Source organism: Chelonoidis abingdonii, chromosome 6 (genome assembly GCF_003597395.2).
Source record: "Chelonoidis abingdonii isolate Lonesome George chromosome 6, CheloAbing_2.0, whole genome shotgun sequence".
Classification (NCBI taxonomy): domain Eukaryota; kingdom Metazoa; phylum Chordata; order Testudines; family Testudinidae; genus Chelonoidis; species Chelonoidis abingdonii.
Window position 1 is genome coordinate 17,049,395 of NC_133774.1, and position 21,477 is coordinate 17,070,871.

The 21,477-nt window shown below is 46.7% G+C and overlaps 1 protein-coding gene across 4 annotated transcripts in view; it reads left to right on the top strand.

Annotated features, from left to right (window-relative positions):
* SKA1 (spindle and kinetochore associated complex subunit 1) overlaps positions 1–21,477 on the top strand; it is a 59,042-nt gene that overhangs the window by 23,378 nt on the left and 14,187 nt on the right. For all 4 annotated transcript variants that reach the window (XM_075066865.1, XM_075066867.1, XM_075066866.1 and 1 more), the window contains exons 3-5: positions 1,893–2,017; positions 3,645–3,736; positions 7,305–7,442. In XM_075066865.1, coding sequence (XP_074922966.1) covers positions 1,893–2,017; positions 3,645–3,736; positions 7,305–7,442 — 355 coding nt within the window. The remainder of the gene's footprint in view (positions 1–1,892; positions 2,018–3,644; positions 3,737–7,304; positions 7,443–21,477) is intronic.

Here is a 21,477-nt window from a genome sequence, read left to right on the forward strand (position 1 = left end):
GGGTATTCCCGGCATTTTCACAGAATTGTAACCTTCCGATATCTCTGCTCCAGGGTCACGTGCGAGGACGGGAGACCCTTCTACAGCTATGTGGATCCGCCCTGGTCCCTACACACAGCTTCCTGTTGTAGCCATTGATCCCCCACCCCTCACGCACCTGCGCGGACGTGTTAGCTGGCTGGGACAAGGAACACTTGCTCTCCAACCCATAAACTTTGTTGAAGCGCATTGCACACTCTGGCTGAAACTTTGAAGAGATTTTACAGAGGCAGATTACGACGAGTGATAGGATCAATCAATGGGCTTTCCACATCTAGCTAAGCCCCCCTGCTCCAAAACATTGAATCCTGTAATAAAAGCTCTACCTGGGAACAGATACTCTCGATCGCTCCTCAATAGAGCCACCATCAGCGACTGGCTGCTTCTTTCCTGGGTAGAAAACAGCTCCTGGCTGCAAGTTCTGCAGGACCATCACCCTCTGTTCCCTTCCAACCCTGGTCTACAGGCGTGAAACTGTCCGATATGATTCCTAGGAGTTCGCAGTGGGTTCATATCCCCGTATCGCATCCAGCTCCTTGTAAAACCACAGGTAGTGGGGCAGCACCAGCAGCGACGGTTTCCATCACGGGCTTGCGTAGGCACTTCTCAGTTCTGTTCACCTTAACCCTACAACTGACGGATCTTGGTCATAGCCCCTGTCTGCATTGACTGTGATTCTGGCGTAGATATCTAATCTTCTGCGGCTCTGGATCGAGCTGGGCACTGAACTGTCTCTCTCCCCACACACTGATTAGTCCTGCATGCTCGGCACTAGCTCCGTGCTGGGGACGTTTTGGCGGGTGGAGGCGATTGTTGCTGATGGATTGATTGCACTCACGCCTCTGAGCAAAACAGGAAGAGGATTTTTAAAATTCCGGGCATTTAAAGACGGATCACCTGAGCCCAGGGCAGTGGAGGTGCTAAGCTGGTGACCGAAGCAGGCGCTGAAAAAGAATGCTTGGGAATAAGTCCTAATTACCTGGAGGCCAAAAAAACGCTGGGAGTGTCCACACCTGATGGACCAGCGCAGCTGCATCACCAGCGCTGGTCTCACTACACCGGAAGCAGACCCAGGTGTACAGCCAGCGCTGCAAACAGGGAGTTGCAGCACTGGCTGAGCTTTTAAGTGTAGACACCTGCTAAGTTGCAGCGCTGTAACCCCCTCACCAGCGCTGCAACTTGCAAGTGTAGCCAAGCCCTAAAAGTGAGAACAGGGAGTCTTTCTTCTCTTCTCAAGGACTGCCCTTCAGGCACACAGGCAGTGTGGAGGAGGGAGTGGTCTGATTTTTAGCTTGAACATTTCAGAATTACAAACAATCTCCATTCATAAGGTGTTTGTAACTGAGATTCTACTGTATGTGATCATCTGATTATAGACTGAACTATAATGGATATGCACAAGGGGGGCCAAATTCAGGTTGCTCAGGCAACCTTAATTTTGCTATTTCATAACCTTTGAGTGCTTGACTTTGCAACTTTAGTAATGTTCTTTTAACAAAGGGGTGTGTGTGTGAGAGAGAGAGAGAGAGAGACACTGTGGTTGATTTGCAGTGCTTTTTACTGTTTTGCTGAGATCTAACTCATTCTATTTCCAGCTCTCATCCCCCTTGCTGGGATGGCACCGAGCACTTTAGCCCACAGAATAATGACCCCTGTTCAAAGACAACAGTGCCTTCCATTCTTTGCCAGAAGGTTGGGAACTATGATGTGGAATTTCAGGGAGCAGGGAAGGAATTCAGAAAATATTTAGTGGTAGAGATGGGAGATGTGTGAACCAGGCACTTGTGGGTTGTATGTGTTTTTTGTTTTTTTTTTTTAATTTTGAGCTTGCACACTCTCTCTCTGTCTGACAGGTCAGGAGCCATCTTTGAAATCAGTGATCTGTAAAATAGGGCATGAGATGTTTCTCCTCAATGACCTCCTGAATAAAATGGAAATAGAAGTTGAGCATCAAGAAAAACTAAAGAATTCGCTCAAGGTAATCTTTTATTTTGTTCTGCTTGTAGCATCCTAATATAAAAATGGGAAGCTTTAAAGGAATCTCTCAGACCTATCCAGAATGGTTCCTTTCTAGGTCATTAGGTGGTATGTCTCTCAGCTATGAGAATGTTATAGTAAGTGAGTTGAGCAGAGAAGTATAATACATTCATTGCAGCAACAAAATATTGATCATGGTTATTTTTGCATTTTGGGACTGAGCCAATGGGCTTTGTATCAGGCCTTTTTCCCCTCATCAGATTGGAAATATTGTCTATGAAATGGACTTTTTTTCCTTCCTGGCACAGCTAGCCTCATGTAGTCTTATTCTCCTGCAGAAGAAATCCGCACCTGAGCTGAAATGTGTCTCTATAATTGTCCATCTTATCTGCTCAAACCGTTAGTGAAGCCAGGATTTCTGAAGCCAGCGGGGCAAGTTGTGTGCTCATTTGTATGTCATTGCCCAGAATATTCTTTCATTTTACAACTATTTTCTAGCACTGTTATCTGGACTCTGACAATGAAGTGATTTGTATTCACTGGTCCTACAATGCATACATTTGTATTCACTTGTAGGTGATTACTCCCGTGACTTTAATGTATTGCTCTTATTACATATTTCCTCTAATGAGTGTAGTTCTATTATGAAAATACTGTCACATTCAGTTTTTCTTAAATTTCAGTGATAGTCCCACTTAATTACAGGAGAATTACAAGGAAATGGTGAAATCATGTAAGGGGAAAAAAAAAACTTTAGGCTGTGAAGAGACAATGGTAGCCTGACACCAAATCAGCACCAGATGGTAATGTAAAATAGATCCATTGTGTAAAACTTTTGTACCTTCCTGTCATTCTCTCCCATGCCCTGAGATTGGTTTAGTAAGTCTGGCAACCCTTGGGTATCCTGTCATGTCAATCAAATTATTGAAACTGAAATCTTATTTACAAGAGAATTACTGGCAACATTGGTAGGAATATGATTCTCTAGAAGCAATTAGTTGCTGTGGAAATAACCCGAAGTTATAATTTTGTGTGACATCATTAAGGGATAAAGAGCAGGAAGAGACAAAGCTCCTGTTTGCATAAAACTGTCCTCAGTAATAAAAAATCAGGAACAACAATGAAATTATGGCAAACAAGCAGAATTGATTCTAAGTGTTCAGAGCTGTCAGTCTTGCGGTGTGACCTCACTGGTGCCCTCACCTCAGAAGTTTGGCTTCTTTTGCATGCTAATGAGAAGTCCTTGGAGCGCCTTCCTTGACTCTTAATTGCAGCCAACTTTATTCTTCCTGTCTTCTCCCTCTGGCTAATGGCAAGCAGAGTTTTATTCACTACAGTGGCCACCTTCTTTTTAGGTTTTTCCCCCTCTGTCACTGGATCACTCTTAACTTCTCTGGCTCAAGTTATTTAGAATGAAAAGCAGTTGAATTTCTAGGCTTCACTGATTGCTTCTGGGGAGTTAGAAGTGAGGATCTATGGTGAACAAACAGCAAAGTTCATTAATCACATTAAGGCATATTTGTTAAGGGTCATTCTCGAATCATCTGGGTAGTAAACAGAACCATTTCCATTGCATCATTTTCAGTGACTTCAAACTATTGAAAGAGTTTGAATATCCTCCATTTCAGGAGATGCAGGAGTCTTTTGAGAGGGACTATAATGAAGCACAGCACCTCTATGAAAATATTCCTCCCCATCTGCCGAAAGCAATCCCAAAGTGGTACGTATTACTCACATAGGCAGATTTCCTGGTGACACTGGCAGTGTAAAACTCTGTATATCTCTGCTCCTGGTACTAGATATTAACTGCAAATCTTTGGGACTCAGTCAAGTTCTATATATTAGTAGCATTCCTGTTAAGTAGATCTAGAGTGCTAATGCTTCTTACCACATACTATATTTGTGCAGAGCAGCAGAGTTGTGGGGGTGGTCAAAGCAAAGGGCATGATGGAGGGAATGTTGCAAGAGGTGGAACAGAGTCCAGACAGTGGTGGGGAAGTCTGAGCAGTTGGGAGTGAGGAATGTAGGGGATTGTTGTCGCAGTGGAAAGAAAAGTGGAGTCGTAAGGAAGGAGTCAGAGACCCTTTCTTCTAAAAATGTCTGCACTGACTTAATTTAGGTTTTATCACTGTTCCTGCATCCTCTCTCCAGTTCCTCAGCCTGTGGGTCCTATGGTGACATCTGTCTCTCCATGGAGAGGAAGTCTGAGAAGGGAGAACTGGGCTATGAAGGGCAGGCATAGACATGGGAGACAGGGTGATACTGGAACAGTGGAGGTATTCACATTCTGTTGCAAGGGTAATCACTACCAAGGAGCCAGAGGAAGTGGTGGGGAAGAGCTGGGCTCTGGTACATGGGGATATTCATAAATTATTATTTAAAAAACAAAACAAAAAAACAAGGAAATGAAATATCCCCAAACTTTGTTACCGCAGAGTTAAGGTTGCCTAGTTGTGCCTCATGCCCTTTCAGAACAGGGAGAGTGGCTAAATTTAAACCTCTAAAAACCACCCCCGCAATGCAACCTTAACTCGATCCTTTTTAAGAGATGCCCCAACACACCAGTAGCACAAATACTAGCATTCTACCCTAACAGATGATACAGAACATTTTGGGGACAGAGCATATGAGTTGCGCCCTGCAAATCTGCGGGTATCCACGGATCATGTTTGCAGATAGAGGATCAGATGCGGATACAAATTTTGTATCCGTGCAAGGCTCTACATATGAGCACTGTAGAGCAAAGTCTAACATCTTCTCTTTGCTCAGGCAAAACTCAGGTTTAGATCAGATGTAGTGAACAGGAGCTACCTACATACAACCCCTGAACCTGCTCCACACAAACTACCCCAGAGTTGTTAAATGTTTCTACCCCTTCAGCCTTGCCCTGCAGATTCCGTCTGAGACATTGCCTTCACTTACCTCTCACTAAGCTTCAAAGACCACTATCATGTATGCCACCATACTACTGACAATCCTTATGACAAGAGCATATTCTTGTACACTTCTTCTGACACAACCTACAAAATCCAGCACTGAAATGGGGCATACTTGATTCCACAAGTTGCACATGCATATCTCATTATATCATGGTCACAGCTCCGCAAAGCTGCTCCAGCCAATCATTCCATCACTCAATAAAGTTACACCCAGTGAAGCTGGAGTCCATGCAGACAAATATTGCAGTTCAGATCTGATGAACACAGTGCAAACAATGGCATGTTCTTTTAGTCAATCATGTCTACTTATTAAGTTACAGATTTTAAGGCCAGAAGGCACCATTAGATCATCTGTTTTACCTTTGGTATAACACAGTCCATAGAATTTCATCCAATTACTCCTGTATTGAGCCTGTCTTTGATTAAAATGTATCTTCCAGAAAAGCATCCAGTCTTGATTTGAAGAGCTCAAGAGGTGGCGAGTCCATCAGTTCACTTGGTAGTCTAACCTTTGCACCATCTTTATTGAACCATTCCCAGTGGCTATGGCCAGCTCCATAAGGCAGAATTAAGATTGTGTTGCCTTAACTTTGTGTTTCCTGGTTTCCAGAGGTTTAAGTTTAGCCATTATCTACATTCTGGAAGGGCAAAAGGCAGAACTAGGCAAACAAAGGTTTTGAGCATTTAATTGTTAATTCAGCAGGCGACACTAATCCCCTTAATCAATCTGAGCTAATACTCTAACAGGTGTGACAAAGTTCCTCTTTTACTTTGGTGGGTCCTGCGCTTATTGGCGGATTTGCTCACCTCAGTGATCTTCCCCTCTGGTGGAACCTACAGTGTGGGTCAACTCTTCCTGTGTCTGATCAAGAGTTGCGAGGTTTGGGGGGAACCCGGGCCCTCCCTCTATTCCGGGTTCCAGCCCAGGGCCCTGTGGATTGCAGCTGTCTATAGTGCCTCCTGTAACAGCTGCATGACAGCTACAACTCCCTGGGCTACTTCCCCATGGCCTCCTCCAAACACCTTCTTTATCCTCACCACAGGACCTTTCTCCTGGTGTCTGATAATGCTTGATTGTCTGATAATTCCTCAGTCCTCCAGTAACACGCCTCTCAGTCTCAGCTCCTCACATGTGCTTCCTCTCCTCTGGCTCCTTCCCGCCTGACTGGAGTGAGCTCCTTTTTAAACCCAGGTGCCCTGATTAGCCTGCCTTGATTGGCTGCAGGTGTTTTAATCAATGTAGCTATCTCCACTGCCTTCTAGAAGGATTTTAATTGGCCCCAGGTGCCTTGATTAACCTGGAGCAACTGCCATTTGGTTACTATGGTACTAGGGATTTGTTTAGCCTGGGGCTAACATACCTGTTCCTCAGTACTTTACTGTAGCCATCTGGCCTTGCCCCATCACACAGGTTATCTCTGTGGTGGGGCACTGTACTGGTGGAGATGCCTTCTTTTAAATGAGACATCAAACCGAGATCATCAGCTGCACTGATATTACACTCCTATATTACCATCAGGACATAATTATTAGAATGCGGTGACTTACCCACTGTCTCATACTGTTAGCCCCGGGACCAAAATTGCAAGTCAGTCTTGCATTGTGTAACACTTCAATTTTATTTTAATGATTTTTGTACATTTACTTGGCAACTTTCATCCCTCAGAATACCATAGCACTTAGCAAACAATACATAAATCAGTGAAATACATCCTTCTCTTCATATTGCTGCCCAGAATGTGTAGAGCAGAGGCAGCCAAGTGACTGGCATACAGTACAACACTGGGGACAAGGGAAACAGATTTTACCTAAGGATATTGATCTGAGGAGCTTGGTGGGCAGTTTTTTTAAAAAGTACCATGGGTTTGGTAAAGTTCACTCAAAGTAGAAAAGATTGGCTTTTCCAATCCCATCTAGGAGAACTACGCTGCAGACTCCATGAGGTTCAGTTTATTTGCATCACAGGATAAACAGATGAGTCAGTCTTACCAAGTTTTGAACTTGTGTTTCAAAGGGGTCTGATGATGAGACCAATAAGTGCATAACCTGGCTCATGTTTCTGAGCCACAAGTAAATGGTGAAAAGTATAGCCTCTCACGTTCTGTGGAATACAGTGGTATACTGAACTTGTAACTAAGCCTGGTAACAGTCTCTCTATAACTGAAAAATGAAGAGGTATAATGAATAGTCAATTAAAGTACATATAGCAAATGCGGTAATTTTGTCCTGTCAATCAGTGGGAGAAAAGGAATTGTAGATTTATGTGAGTAGAGATCTTGTAACTTGTTGGTATATTCATAACTACGGATTATCAGCTATTTTTATACTTAATTTTCATTCATTTTACAGCACTGTGGGGCTAATTGTGAAGTCTGAAGAACAAAGTAAAGCTGCAGAACCTGAATGTGTAAAGAAACCCACAAAAGAGCCAAAATTTATTAAAGAAGCCCCTTTTATAACGGCACAGGAATTTGAAGATGTTCCTGCGTAAGTAGGCAAGAGTTTTCCTCGATGATGTCAGGTACAAATGGGAGCCAAATTTAGGTTTTGGAAAAATTAGCTTTTACAAAATCAATGGCTGACCGGAATGTTTTATGAAATGTTTAAGATTCCAGCGGAAATGGTGTTTACACCAATCAGCACAATGCTGCAGTATTTGAGAATCATAAATGATATTGATTAGTAAGTAGAATTGGTCAAAACTTTTCACATAGTTTTTTTGCTTAAAAAAGGCTTTTTTCCAAAAATTAGACTTACAGTAATGTCAACACTATTTCATAAAAAATTCTGTTTTTGTGAAATATTCTATCACACTTTTAATCTAAAATTGTATCAAAATTGTGTTGAAATTCATTATAGAAATTTTTTGAGCTTGTTTAGTCAAGCAGTTAGTGCACTGCAGGCTGGGATGTAAATCTACAGTGCATTAGCATGCTATGTATTAGCTGTCCATGTGAACCTGCTACCTACCATGCACTAAAAGTTTTAGTGTGCTTTGATCCGCTCTGCTTTGAAACAGGATTAGGTCAGTGAGCACTAGGAACTGTTAGTGCACAGAAGCATGGTCTACTTGGACAGCTAGTATGTGGCATGATAATGCACTGTAGATTTACAACTCAGCTTGCTGTACACTAACTATTTGACTAGACAAGCCTCTTGTTTCTTAAACATGGTTTCAGTAGGAAAACTCAGTTCACATTTAAGTGTCTTCTGCATACTCCTATTTGCGGTTTCAAGGAGCTTGCACTATGAGCTTTCAAAATCTTCTGGCGAGCAGCATCAACTGGGGCCACTCACTCCTCCTTTACTCATCCTTTACAGATCATTCCAAAGTTATAAAATGGAGAGTAGCCCCAAATGGCTTTCAGTTCCTTCTAGGCATCAACGGTAGAGAGAGTGTAGATCACACTAGGTATCCTTAACTCTTACATAGTGGTTTTTCCTGCAGTCCATTGGAGGCTATTTTTGTTTTGTCATTAGATTGTCTCAGAGAAGCTGATTGACAGAGACAAGAGAGATACCCATACAGCATGGGAATAATCTGATGCTGTGAAAGCAGAAAGGTCATTTCACACCCCCGCTCTCCAGGGAAGCTCTTTAGACCTAGGCAAGTGAGTCTAGCACTGTAAATTCAGATTCTGCTTGGCATAGGTGGCAATGAAGGCCCAGCATCTGTCCTGGTTGAGTAAGTTTGTGCCAGAAAGGCACTTCTTGACTCCAGAGAACCGCTGACCAAAATGGTCCTAGCGACCAGATCCATTTGGGTTGATGGGAGTCCAATATTGAGGTCCTAGCACCAAGGACTCTGTAGAACTGCTTGCCAAAAGTGATTCTCTGTCCACCTTGTGTTGTACAGAGGTCTCTGGATCCACCTGGGTCTACTGAATTTGGTAGCAAGGATCCAGCACTGTTATCTCTGGAGAACCAACTTGGTTTTGTGAGCAACATAAGCAGATGAAAGTTCCTGGATCTGCCAATTCAACCACGATAAGTGCTGAGGGTCAGATCAGGCAAAGTGGCATTGAGGTCTCCAGATCCATCTGAGCTGACCAAGTCCAATGCCGAGGACTTGGCACCATTGATTTTGCTTAATATAAGCATCACTGCAGCTTCTGGATTCCTTTGTGTCAGGTAGGGTTCTGTACAGTTACTTTTTAAGAACCATCTGCTAAAGTGGTTCTATGGTGCTGATATAAGTAGCACCAAATGTTTTTGGTAAATAATGATTAAGAAAATGAAAAATTTCAATTTAAAAGCTCCATGACAGTTTGGCAGAAAAGAGTCTATTTCAAACCACGCAAAACAGAAACAACTCTGAAATTTTTTGTGAAACAGTTTTTCTGATTTTCCACCCTTTTCTACTAGGAAACTGACTATTTGGGTTTTGTTGTCCCAGAGGAAAGAAGGAAAAAAACCCTTGAGATAGAGAAATTAATTTGATGAAAATTCAGTTATGATAATATGTTTTAATATACATATAGAAGCTTTTCTGCAGTAGTATGATTTTTTTTTTTTTTTTTTTACCTGACTGTCACTATTAATCCTTTCTTTGGCAAATTAAAATTGGTTTTGATCATGAGGCTTTGTTCCAATGGCTGCAAAGCTTCCCTGAGGCCATATGATTTTGCTAAAGCATTTTTCAAAATAACACAACACAATGGTGCTTTACTTCATGGAGGGATACTGCTGGGGAGCTGCAAGGTTGTTTTCACATCTGAACTCTGGAATGTAGCCCAATCCTGAACAGTCTGTGAAAGACTTTTTCCACTCAACTGCATCCAAAAGACCTAGTGTCCTGAACTTGGAACCATTGTTCTTCTGTTAAGTGCAAGAAAGGCTATTCATGCAGTGTTATTGCTGAGAACTGGCTGCTGTTTTTCCTAATCTTCAAATATTACTCTTGATTACCCATGTAGCTTCTGCTTAAAATGCATCATTCTCATGTTTCTGGTTTTTGGTCTTGGTAATGGAATACCTGGTTACTAGACACGTGGGCTAGCACAGGACTGGGAATCAGAACCTCTTAAATTACAAGGCCATCTCTGATGCACACGCTCACTTTTGGTGGCCTAAGGCAAAAGATCTAAGGGTAATGACTCTGCAGAGAGGGAAAATACTGTGTGTGTGTGCCTTTTTCCTCCCACTACATTGATGCATAAAGAAAGCCAGAAAGTTTATTCATTTGTTTACATTTCAGGTATTTTAAGTCTTGTGTTCCTGTCCTTTGCTGCAAGATATTTGGGGATCCTCAGATTTATGGGTTCTTCTTCGAGTGATTGCTCATATCCATTCCAGTTAGGTGTGTGCGCGCCGCGTGCACGTTCGTCGGAGAAACTTTTACCCTAGCAACACTTGGCTGGGCGGCCCCTGGAGTGGCGCCGCTATGGCGCCGAATATATACCCCAGCCGACTCGGCCACCCTTCAGTTCCTTCTTACCGCCCGTGTCGGTCGTTGGAACAGTGGAGTGCGGCTTAGCTGACCTCCACCTTTCCCTAGCTACTCGTAGCTTTTCTTCCTCTAGTTGTTGTATTCATACTTGTTATTAATTGTTCTGGTATATATAGTTAGTTAGATTCACTTATAGTCATAGTCATAGTTTGTTGGTTAGTAATTGTAGCGGGGCTCGGGGAGTAGCCCCGTCCCCGCACCTCAGGCCGGAGCTCACCGGGTTTCAAGCAGTGCTCGGCCTGTCACAGGCCTATGCCAACAGGAGATCCTCACAACTCCTGTTTGAAGTGCCTCTGGGAATCGCACTTATCTTCTAAGTGCTCAGTTTGCAAGGCTTTTAAGCCTAGAACTAAGAAGGAGCGGGACATTAGGTTAAGGCAGCTCCTCATGGAAGCGGCACTAGCGCCTTCACCTTCGGCATCGAGTTCAAGCCAGCCGGTAAGCAAAGGCACCCCTACGGCACCGGGCTCCGCCGTACGCCTAAGGACTCCCGGCACCGACCACAGCCGGCATCGAAATCGACCCCGCGCCGCTCCCTCTCCCCGAGGTTGAAGACGGCGAAAGCTCAGACGGGCTCGACAACGCCCGCGTCGCAGCCAGAGACTGCGCCTCGGTCGGACCGCCCGGCACCAACACCTGCCGCGGCACCGCCAAAACTGGCACCATCGACTCCAGCCCTGCGACGGCCGTCGAGTCCGGCGCCTGACAGTTCCCCGGCACCTGCTGCGGTAGAGCTTACTTTGCCATCTACTCCGGAGACTTTCTCTGCGGCGAGAGACTTGATCGCCATGACCGAGTCGGCACCGCCCCCACCCCCGGCACCGCCGGTGCGGGTACCACCTTCCATGGGCAAGCCGGCACTGGCTAGACAGTCGCCCGTCAGTGTAGCGGAACGGCACTGCTCTCGGTCTCGATCCCGCAGACGCTCCAGGTCGGGACGTCGCTCCTACTCTCGGCACCGCTCTCCGTCCCGGCACCGATCCTCTCCACGGCGCCAGTCGAGCTCCCAGCATCGATCAGCCTCACGGCACCGATCGATATCTTGTGCCTCATCCCGCTGCTCTCGGTACCGCTCCAGCTCCCGGCACCGACCCAGGCACCGTTCCTCCTGGAGCAGATCACGCCGTAGAGACTCGAGATCACGGTCGACCTCCCGGCACCGGCCCGGTCGCAGGTCCTGGTCTCGCTCTAAATACCGCTCCGGGTACCGGCACCGCTCCTCACGGTCCCGCGGTGCGAGGTCCGTTGGCACCGCAGCTCCTGAGTTTTCTGCTCCCCCATGGCCGTCCAGGGAGACGTCCGTTTCCTCCCAGGTGGACAGCTACTACGACCAGGACCGTGATACGGAGGTGCCCACGGGGGTTTTTCAGGACACACATCCTCAGGACATAGGGCCTCAACAGTGGTCCTTTTGGACACCCTGGGCGTACCATCAAGTCCAGGGTGCTCCCCTAGTCCAGGCCCACTCTGCTGCCTCGGAACATCGGGCACCAGAGGCCACCATTTCCCGCCCCCCCGCGGCGGAGTCAGAAGAGCATGCGGCCCATCCTCCAGATTCCCTGGGACAGCTGGATCAGGAACCACCCCAGGAGAAAGAGGCTATCCAGGACCCTCTCATTCCCGGGGTATCGTCCTCCTCCTCCCCGGACGAGGCTGTGGCGGGGACCTCCTCTTCAGGGCCTCCACCAATAGACCTCAGGGCGCATCAGGACCTCCTTCGCAGAGTGGCGCTCAATATCAACCTGCCAGTGGAAGAGGTCCCGGAAGTGGAGGACCCGGTAGTGAGCATCCTGACCGCGGATGCCCCCACCCGAGTGGCGCTGCCATTTATTAAAACTATCCAGGCCACTGCCGACACTCTCTGGCAGTCTCCAGCCTCCATTCCACCGACGGCAAAGGGAGTTGAGAGAAAGTACATGGCCCTCTCGGGGCTACGAGTACTTGTATGTACATCCTCCCCCCTCTTCACTGGTGGTCCAGTCGGTCAACGAGAGGGAGCACCACGGCCAGCAGGCACCTGCCCCAAAGTCCAAGGAGGCTAGGCGGATGGACCTACTAGGCCGTAAAGTATACTCAGCGGGGCCCTCCAGCTCCGAGTGGCCAACCAGCAGGCTCTACTGAGCCAATATAACTATAATACCTGGGCAGAGGTAGGTAGATTCACCGAACTGCTACCCCCGGACTCACGCCAGGAATTTACCACGTTCCTGGAGGAAGGCAAAAAAGTGGCCAGGACCTCTCTCCAGGCCTCCCTGGACGCGGCTGACTTGGTGGCCAGGACCTTGGCTTCAGGCATCACCATGAGGCGTATCTCCTGGCTCCAGGTTTCTAACCTGCCTCCCGAGCTGCAGTACACTATCCAGGACTTACCCTTTGAGGGCAGGGTTTGTTCTCAGATAAGACTGATCCCAGGCTGCAGAGCCTGAAGGACAATAGGGTCATCATGCGATCGTTGGGCATGCACACCCCAGTGACCCAACGCAGACCTTTCAGACCCCAACCTCACCACCCGTACTTTCCGCCTAGGAATAGAGAGGACCTCAGTAGGAGGCGCGGGCGGAGCAGCCATAGGCGCCAATCCGGCCCTCAAGGGGGCCAGAACCAGGGGCCCTCGAAGGCACCACCAGGGCCTAAGGCCAACTTTTGAAGGTGCGCCCGGGGAAGGCGTACCAGTCTCAAAGCAGAATCCTTTCCCTCCCTTCTCCAACCGTCTTTCCTAATTCCTCCCGGCGTGGTCCCAACTGACTTCGGACCTTTGGGTTCTACGCACGGTGAATTTGCTTCACCCCCGCCCTCCTGCCCCCCATCCCGGTCCCTCTTCAGGGACCCCTCTCACGAGCAATTCCTCTTACAAGAGGTGCAGTCTCTCCTCGCCGCAGGAGCCATAGAGGAGGTACCACTAGAAGAGAGGGGAAAGGGGTTTTATTCCCGCTATTTTCTGATTCCCAAGTCCAAGGGAGGCCTCAGACCTATTCTAGACCTGCGACGGCTCAACAAATGGATGCTCAAGTTGAAGTCTGGGTCTCCCTGGGAACTATTATCCTGTCCTTGGATCCTGGGGACTGGTACGCCGCCTTCAACATGAAGGACGCGTACTTCCATATTGCCATCTTTCCGCTGCACAGGAAGTACCTTCGCTTTATAATCAACCACCAACACTTCCAGTTCACAGTCCTCCCCTTCGGCCTCTCCACAGCCCCCAAGGATGTTCACAAAGTGCATGGCCATCGTCGCCGCCCACCTCCGCAGGCAGCAGATACATGTGTTCCCGTATCTGGACGACTGACTTATCAAGGGGACCTCTCAGTCTCAGGTCCAACAGCATGTCACCATAATCGCGGACCTATTCTCCAGGTTGGGCCTACTGCTCAACACCGAGAAATCTACATTGGTCCCTACACGAAGGCTGGACTTCATTGGAGCAAACCTGGACTCCATTCAAGGCAGGGCCTACTTGCCCCGGCCCCGCTTCCAGATGATCGTCTCGATCATCCGGGGTCTGCAGGCCTCCCCAATCACCTCGGCTCGCACCTGCCTAGGCCTACTGGGGCATATGGCTGCATGTACTTACGTAACCAAGTACGCCAGGCTCCGCATACGCCCCTTTTCAAACGTGGCTCCATTCGGTCTTCCGCCTGGGAAGGGACCCTATCGACGTCCTGCTCACAGTTCCTCCGAGTCCCCTCCGCTCCCTCGACTAGTGGCTGAATCCATCCCTGGTATGCGCAGGGATGCCGTTCCACCCACGGCCGCTGTCGCTAACCTTGACGACGGATGCGTCATCCCTCGGTTGGGGGGCCCATCTAGGTCGCCTTCGTACCCAGGGCCTTTGGTCACCCCAGGAGCTAACGCTCCACATAAACATCCGGGAGTTGAGGGCAGTCCGCCTCGCGTGCCAGGCGTTCCAGCAACATCTTCACGGCCGTTGTGTCTCTGTATTCATGGAACAACACACGGCCAGTGGACTATACACAAAACGGGGACCCCGTTAGTCTCCCTGTGTCAAGAGCCGGGCCCCTATTCAATCTCTGGGACTTCGTATAGCCCACCCAAGTGGACCTAGTGCGTCTCTCCCAGGGGCACCGGAATGCCCGGGCGGACCGGCTGAGCGTCCTCTTCCTCTGTGTCACGAATGTCAATAAGACAGATGTCATCCATTCGATTCTCCAAGGTGGAGATTCCCCTAGTAGATCTGTTCACCTCGCCGCTCGAACAGGGAGTCCAGGAGTTCTGCTCCCTCAGGTCTCTCTCCGGGGTCGATCACAGCGCCATTCCTCCGCCATGGGGCACCACTTGCTATATGCCTTCCCTCCGTTCCCTTGGTACACAAGGTCCTGTTGAGCGCTCCGCAGGGACAAGGCGCATATAATCCTGATTGCGCCTGCGTGGTCCAGCAGCACTGGTACACTACCTGCTGGACCTGTCCATTGGCCATTCCAGTCCTCTCTCTTCTCCTCTCCGGACCTGATCACAAAACCACGGCAGGCTTGGCCACCTCCAGACTGCGAGCTCTCCATCTCACGGCATGGCTCCTGCATGGCTAAACACAGTGGAGTTACGCGTTCCGCTCCGGTGCAGCATATATCTCCTCAGTAGCAGGAAGCCTTCCCCGCTCTAACATAACTTGGCCAAGTGGCAACGCTTCTCCTGCTGGTGCAGGACACAGGACGTTACTCCTTCAGAGGCCTTGATTCCCACGTCCTAGACTACCTCTTGGTACTTAAGCAGCAGGGCCTGCGACATCCTCTCTGAAGGTGCACTTAGCGGCTGTATCCACTTTCCATCCAGGCAAAGGTGGTCACTCCGTGTTCTCCCCCCATGATCTCTCGGTTCGTTAAGGGCCTAGAGCGCCTCTATCCCCCCAACGCGTCGCCCTGGCACCTACCTGGGATCTCAATTTGGGTCCTGAACAGGCTAATGCATCCGCCTTTGAGCACTAGCAACTTGCTCTCTCTTGTTACCTGTCGTGGAGACAGTCTTTTCTGGTGGCCATTACCTCGGCCAGCGGGTCTCTGAGCTGAAAGCGCTCACTGTGGACCCGCCATAACTATCTTTCAAAGGACAAGGTGCAACTGCGACCCATCCATGCGTTCCTCCCTAAGGTAGTGTCTGCTTTCCTTACCAACCAGAACATCTTCCTCCTGGTCTTCTTTCCGAAGCCCCACTCTTCTTGGCGGGAGCCGGCAGCTAACACTCCTTAGATGTGCGTAGAGCGCTCGCTTTTATATTGAAAGGACGAAGCTTTCCGGAAGTCTCCCCAGCTGTTCGTGGCAGTCGCGGTACAGATAAAGGGTCTGCCAGTCTCCTCCCAGAGATTTCCTCCTGGGTGACAGCATGCATCCGCATTGTGCTATGACCTGGCTCATGTTCCCTCCGCCACCTCACGGTGCATTCTACCAGGCTCAGCTTCCTCAGACGCCTCTGGCACACGTGCCCTCTTCCAGGAGATATGCTGTGCTGCGACCTGGTCATCGGTCCACAACCTTCACCTCGCACTATGCGCTGGTCCACAATCCAGAGATGTATTGCAGCCTTTGTGCTGGTGGTCCTGCATACGGCCACAATCTCACTCCGACCCCTCCGCCTAGGTAAGGCTGGAATTCACCTAACTGGAATAGATATGAGCAATCACTCGAAGAGAAAAGACGGTTACTTCACCTTTGTAACTGTTGTTCTTCGAGATGTGTTGCTCATATCCATTCCAAACCCACCCTCCTTCCCCACTGTTGGAGTAGCCGGCAAGAAGGAACTGAAGGGTGGCCGGGTCTATATTCGGCGCCATAGTGGCGCCACTCCAGGGGGCGCCCAGCCGACCCGCCGAGTGTTGCTAGGGTAAAAGTTTCTCCGACGAACGTGCACGCGGCGCGCACACACCTAACTGGAATGGATACGAGCAACACATCTCGAAGAACAACAGTTACAAAGGTGAGTAACCGTCTTTTGTAAGTTGTCTCAACCCTAAATTGAAGAAGTGGGGGTGCTGAATTATTAAGAAAGTTCTTTGTCTAGACATTTTCTTTTTTAAAAAAAAGCACAGACCCAATAACTTTCCTTAGCAGCTCACCACTAACCTTTGAAGTTATAAAATGGGGTTAATAAATCTGCACCTAATTGGGGCAGGGTGAAGATTAATTAGGTGAAGATGATTATAAAGTGTTTTGAAGAGGGAAAGAGCTGAATAAATGCAGTTCTGTTCACCGTTGGTTGGACAGAGAGTGTTTATGTATGTTTCTAAAATAGTGTATGCATTTATAGTCCAATACAAATTTTTGATAATATTAATAGAAATATTTTTATTGATAGGCTTGGTAGAATTCCATTTTTATAATAAATTTGATGGAAAATATCAATGTTTATTTTTAAACTTTTTATCTATTTTATCAATTAACATTTTCAGTTGTGCAAAATTATGGGTTTTAAGAATTTTTAAAAATTTTTTTGTTGATTTTGATTTTCAAAGTTGCGAGAAATTTTGGGGGGAGGGGCAGATAATTTTTAATGACTAGACACAAATTCAAAAACTTAAAGCTTATAACAATTAAAACAGATTTTCAACATCATGTCAAAATATATAAAGTAAATATCTTTAAATCAAACTGTAGTAAGGCTGAGGCCGAGGGGTTTGATAAGGGGCAGAGGGTCTCAGGGGTGGTCAGTGGCTTCCCCTCCCCGCCACCAGGGTCTGGGGGGAAGGAGCTGTGGAAGGGCACTTTTAGGGGCCCTGCAGTCCCAGAGTGGCCCAGGGAATTAGTGGGGGGCCGGGATCAGCCCCTTCCGCTTTCTTCACCCCGTCCCCAACTGTGTCGCTTAGGGGAGGAGGTTTGGGGGAAGAGATCCTCCTGCACTCGCCAGCAGTGGCAGAAGCGGAGCAGCTTGGCCCCAGCCGCTCCACTCCGCGAGCTCCCAGCCGCAATGCTCCGCTTCCCACCACAGGTGAGTACGGGGGGCGCCCTTTCCCCAACCTCCCCGCACTCACTGGCGGTGGGAAATGGAGTAGCCCAGCCCCAGCCTGCTCCACTCCGCCAGCTCCCAGCCGTGGCACTCCGCTTCCTGCCGGAGGTGAGTGCAGGACCTTTCCCCAGCTGCCCCCAAGCAACACAGCTGGTGTCGGGGCAAGGAAAGCAAAATGGGCTGGGGCCCATCGCTCTGCTTCCCGCTGCAGGTGGGTACGGGCGGCATCCTTTCCCCAACCTCACTGCAGTCACTGGCAGCAGGAAGCGGAGCACTGCGGCTGGGAGCTGGCGGAGTGGAGCGGACTGCAGCCGGGCTGCTCTGCTTCCCGCCGCTGCCGGTGAATGCCTGTCAGGAGGTGGGTGGGGGGTGGATAGGGGTCAGAGCAGTCAGGGGACAGGGAGGTTGCATAGGGGGTGGAGTCCTAGGGGTGATTAGGGATAGGGTGTCTGGAGGAGGTGATCAGGGAACGGAGGAGAAAAGCAAGTTTGATACAACGCGGTCTCACTTATAACACGGTGATATTTTTTTGTCTCCTAAAGACCGCGTTATACTGAGGTAGAGGCATATTATTGAGGGAAATATTTTTAGGTCAGTTTGTGTTTGTATGGTGAAATTAATGTTTACTGGCATTTACCAATACAAATCTAAACCTTCCAAGCCTATTTATGTAGCACAACAGATGTGTATAATTCGTGAGGGGTGATTTGGATCAATGTGAACAGTTCCTATTAATACAAAAACATTCTTCTCTGTTTGATGGTTTTGTAATGTGAAGCTGGGGAAACCACCAAACTCACTATTTTACTTGGTACCTAATGATTTGGACTAAATCTCAGATGAGACCTATATACAGTGAGCACTCCCCTTCCCATGTGACTTTCAAAACACATGGTCACCTTTGAATTGGAAGCTCCTAGTTTGTCTTAACACTTTGCAATATCCATGTGTATATCAAGCTTTCCTGTATCCAGCCCTATTGTGTTCAAACAGTACTTTAAAGGGTAATAGACCAAATTAAATATCTCAGATGAATTTAAGCAGTTAAGTCTGCCCATGTGGTAGTGGTAAGAAATTTATAGACGCTAATCTGATACTGCAGCTTTATAGAATTTTAATGAATAACTTCTCTGTTAAATAGAAGTAGATATCAAAGTGATTCAGGGTTCAAAGTCATATCACATCTTTCACTTGGGATAAAGTTTCCATCATCTCTATAGAAAATTAATGATCTGGAAAGAATACGATGGTGTTATGGTAATGATGGTGTTATGGTTACGTCTGAGATAATATTTTCATTTCAAATGTGTATTTGATCATTGTAACTTTCTCAGACTATTAAGCTTTTGGTCTGAAATGTATTATGCTTGGCCTCAGCTCAGCGGGATGCATGTGTTAGGATGAGACACTTAAATGTAGGTATGTGTTTCATTTCCAAATAAAAATACACAGTGACCTCTCAATAAGGAATACTTTCAGGGCAGGAGGGCAGGGACTGGACGAAGAGGAGGCATGACTTTAATGCTGTATAACCCAGTGTCAATATCTATTATAGCTAAACCAGACCATTCATTTATCAGTGAGAGGACATGTTTCTGACTGTTGTGTAGTGGCTAGGAATGACCACATGACATATATAAAACACCAAGCCCTTGAATAAGGAATCTTTAACTGTGCCAGAGGTTTACGAGCACCAGGACTTCAAGACGCCAGCTCTGTAGAGTTGTCCAGCTGTCATGGAGTTTAGTATGACTGCTGCCATACTTATAAAATAAATTTTGTGGCCAAACAAAATATTTATTGAATCTTGCTGACATCAGCTTACTTGCTATCACTCTACACTGCCCTGAAGCCCTATAGTCTTCTCTTTGTCTTAGAGGAACATAGGATGTTTCAAGGGTTACATGCTGAGGTCAGGGGGCACTGTGAGTGCTCAGTACATTTGAAATTAGACCACTTATTCGGGTGCTCAGTGTAGATGTAGGCTCAGCACTTAGCATACATTTTTTGTCAGTTTAAGTATGTGTGTATATATATATGTGTTGTGTATATATGTGTATGTATATGTGTGTGTGTGTGTGTATATATGTATGTGTGTGTGTGTATATATGTATATGTATGTATGTGTGTGTGTGTACGTACACATACATGATTCAGGATATTCAAATGTAAGGGACGCTTAACCAGCCTTTGCTCTTCTTTTCTGTGTGTGCATGCATTCATTACAAGATCACACAGCATGGGAAGTAAATAATAAAATACTGTGAAACCTGTTTGAAGCAACCACTCAGAGGATTGCCTGTTGTAGACGGGCCTTGGTACAAGTTTCACCTGTAATGGAAAGAAGCTGACTTTTTACTGTACCACTTCTTCAACAAGACAGCATAACTAAATAGAATGTTTGTACTGTTGTGTTGAAATTATACATTTCCTGTACAGCCTTAAATAAACCTGCAAAATTCTGCATGTTGTGCGATCATGGAATGAAAGATCCAGTTGTATATACAGGGGGCAGACTTCAGGTTTATGATTCCTCTGCAGTTAAAATTTCAACCTTTATATTGCAGTTAATGTAAAACGAATATGTCTGTGTATTGCTTTCCTCTAAAGCTGTTTGATTATTTTTAATTTAGGCCTCTCAGAAGAAAACCATCATTTTTAAAAAACGTGACAGACACCTTAGCCAGAATGCCATTTAAACTGAACTCTCAAATTGTTTCAGTGAAATTCTGTGAATTAGTTTTGGGACATTGTATATCCTAACATTATATGTTTAGAAATATATTCTAATAAATAAATTAAAGCCTGAATGCTTTCTTGCACTTAGATACCCTCAGCTCAGAAGTGAGGGGATGTGGCATATTTACACAAACACTTAGTTTGGAGCAAGCTGGGGGTGAAAATCTACGTTGCATTAGTGTGCTGTGTTCTGTGTGTTTGTGTGGGCCCTGCTGCTTCATGCTGAAAGTTCCCTAGTGTGCACTGATCTACCTCCATTTCAAAGTAAGTTAGATCAAACCACACTAGCGAACTTTCGATGCACCTGAGCAGGGCCCATACAGACACTTCAGGCTCATCTATTGCTGCTATGCACTTCAGGCTCATCTATGCTGCCTTGCAGTTCAGACTAGTGTGAATAACTAGTGAGCACTAAAGTGCTGTGCTGTAGCTCTGCTGTGTGGACACTGCAGGTGCAAACTGAAAGTTCCTAGTTCATGTTAACATAGTTCTTGTCAAAATGGTCTACATTAATGCGAACTAGAAACCTTTTTGTTTGCTCCCACAGCATCCACAGAGGGAAGTTATAGTGCAGCACTGTTCGCATTGCTCTTCGTATCCTCATCGTCCAAACTGAGGGTCAGTGTGGACATAGCCCTAGTGTTTGGGTAGTGCAAGGTACGTTTACACCTACAGTTGCTGCAAACTAAGTATTCCTAGAGGCTAGCAATCAGAGGGTTAATTAGAGGCCCATGATTCTCTGAGCCAATCTGCCCCAGTTCCGTTGTATGATAGAGTAGCTTAGTATCGGCTCTAATACACCAACTGGAATGGACCCCAGAGATTATGCCAGTAGAGGATTGCTGGTTCTGTGACAGCTGAGAGCTCCCACAGGCTGTGGGAATTATCAGCTGACAAGATCCAGCTGCTTTTCCAGCCCTGTTTGTGTGTTGTTATGCAGGAGATATTTTTAGGGAACTAATTGTCATAGTATAATCTGCACCACCTTGATATTTTTAGAACAGCAGCTATCAAAGATATGGGATGCATTTGGGCACAGATATAAAGGTATCTGGATCATTTAGAATATCTTCTTTCAAGGACAAGTGTACGTGTAACATTAAAACTTCTGGAATAGATTTCAAAGCTAGGTCAGGACACTTTTTCAGTTAAAAGTAAAATCTCTCAATATACTTTAAATTCAAGACAGATTTAAATGGTTCCTTGACTTCTTTCCCAAGCTTCTTAGGGTTTGTGACATTTTTAGGTTCTTGGTATATATTATAAGTCCCCATTTTCAGAGCTTGGTAACCAAAGAAAAAAATTTTCCGCTCTCAAACTTTGTTTTTGGTGACTGGCTGTTGGAAGAATTTGTTCCTCTGATATAAATGGGTAGGTTAATTG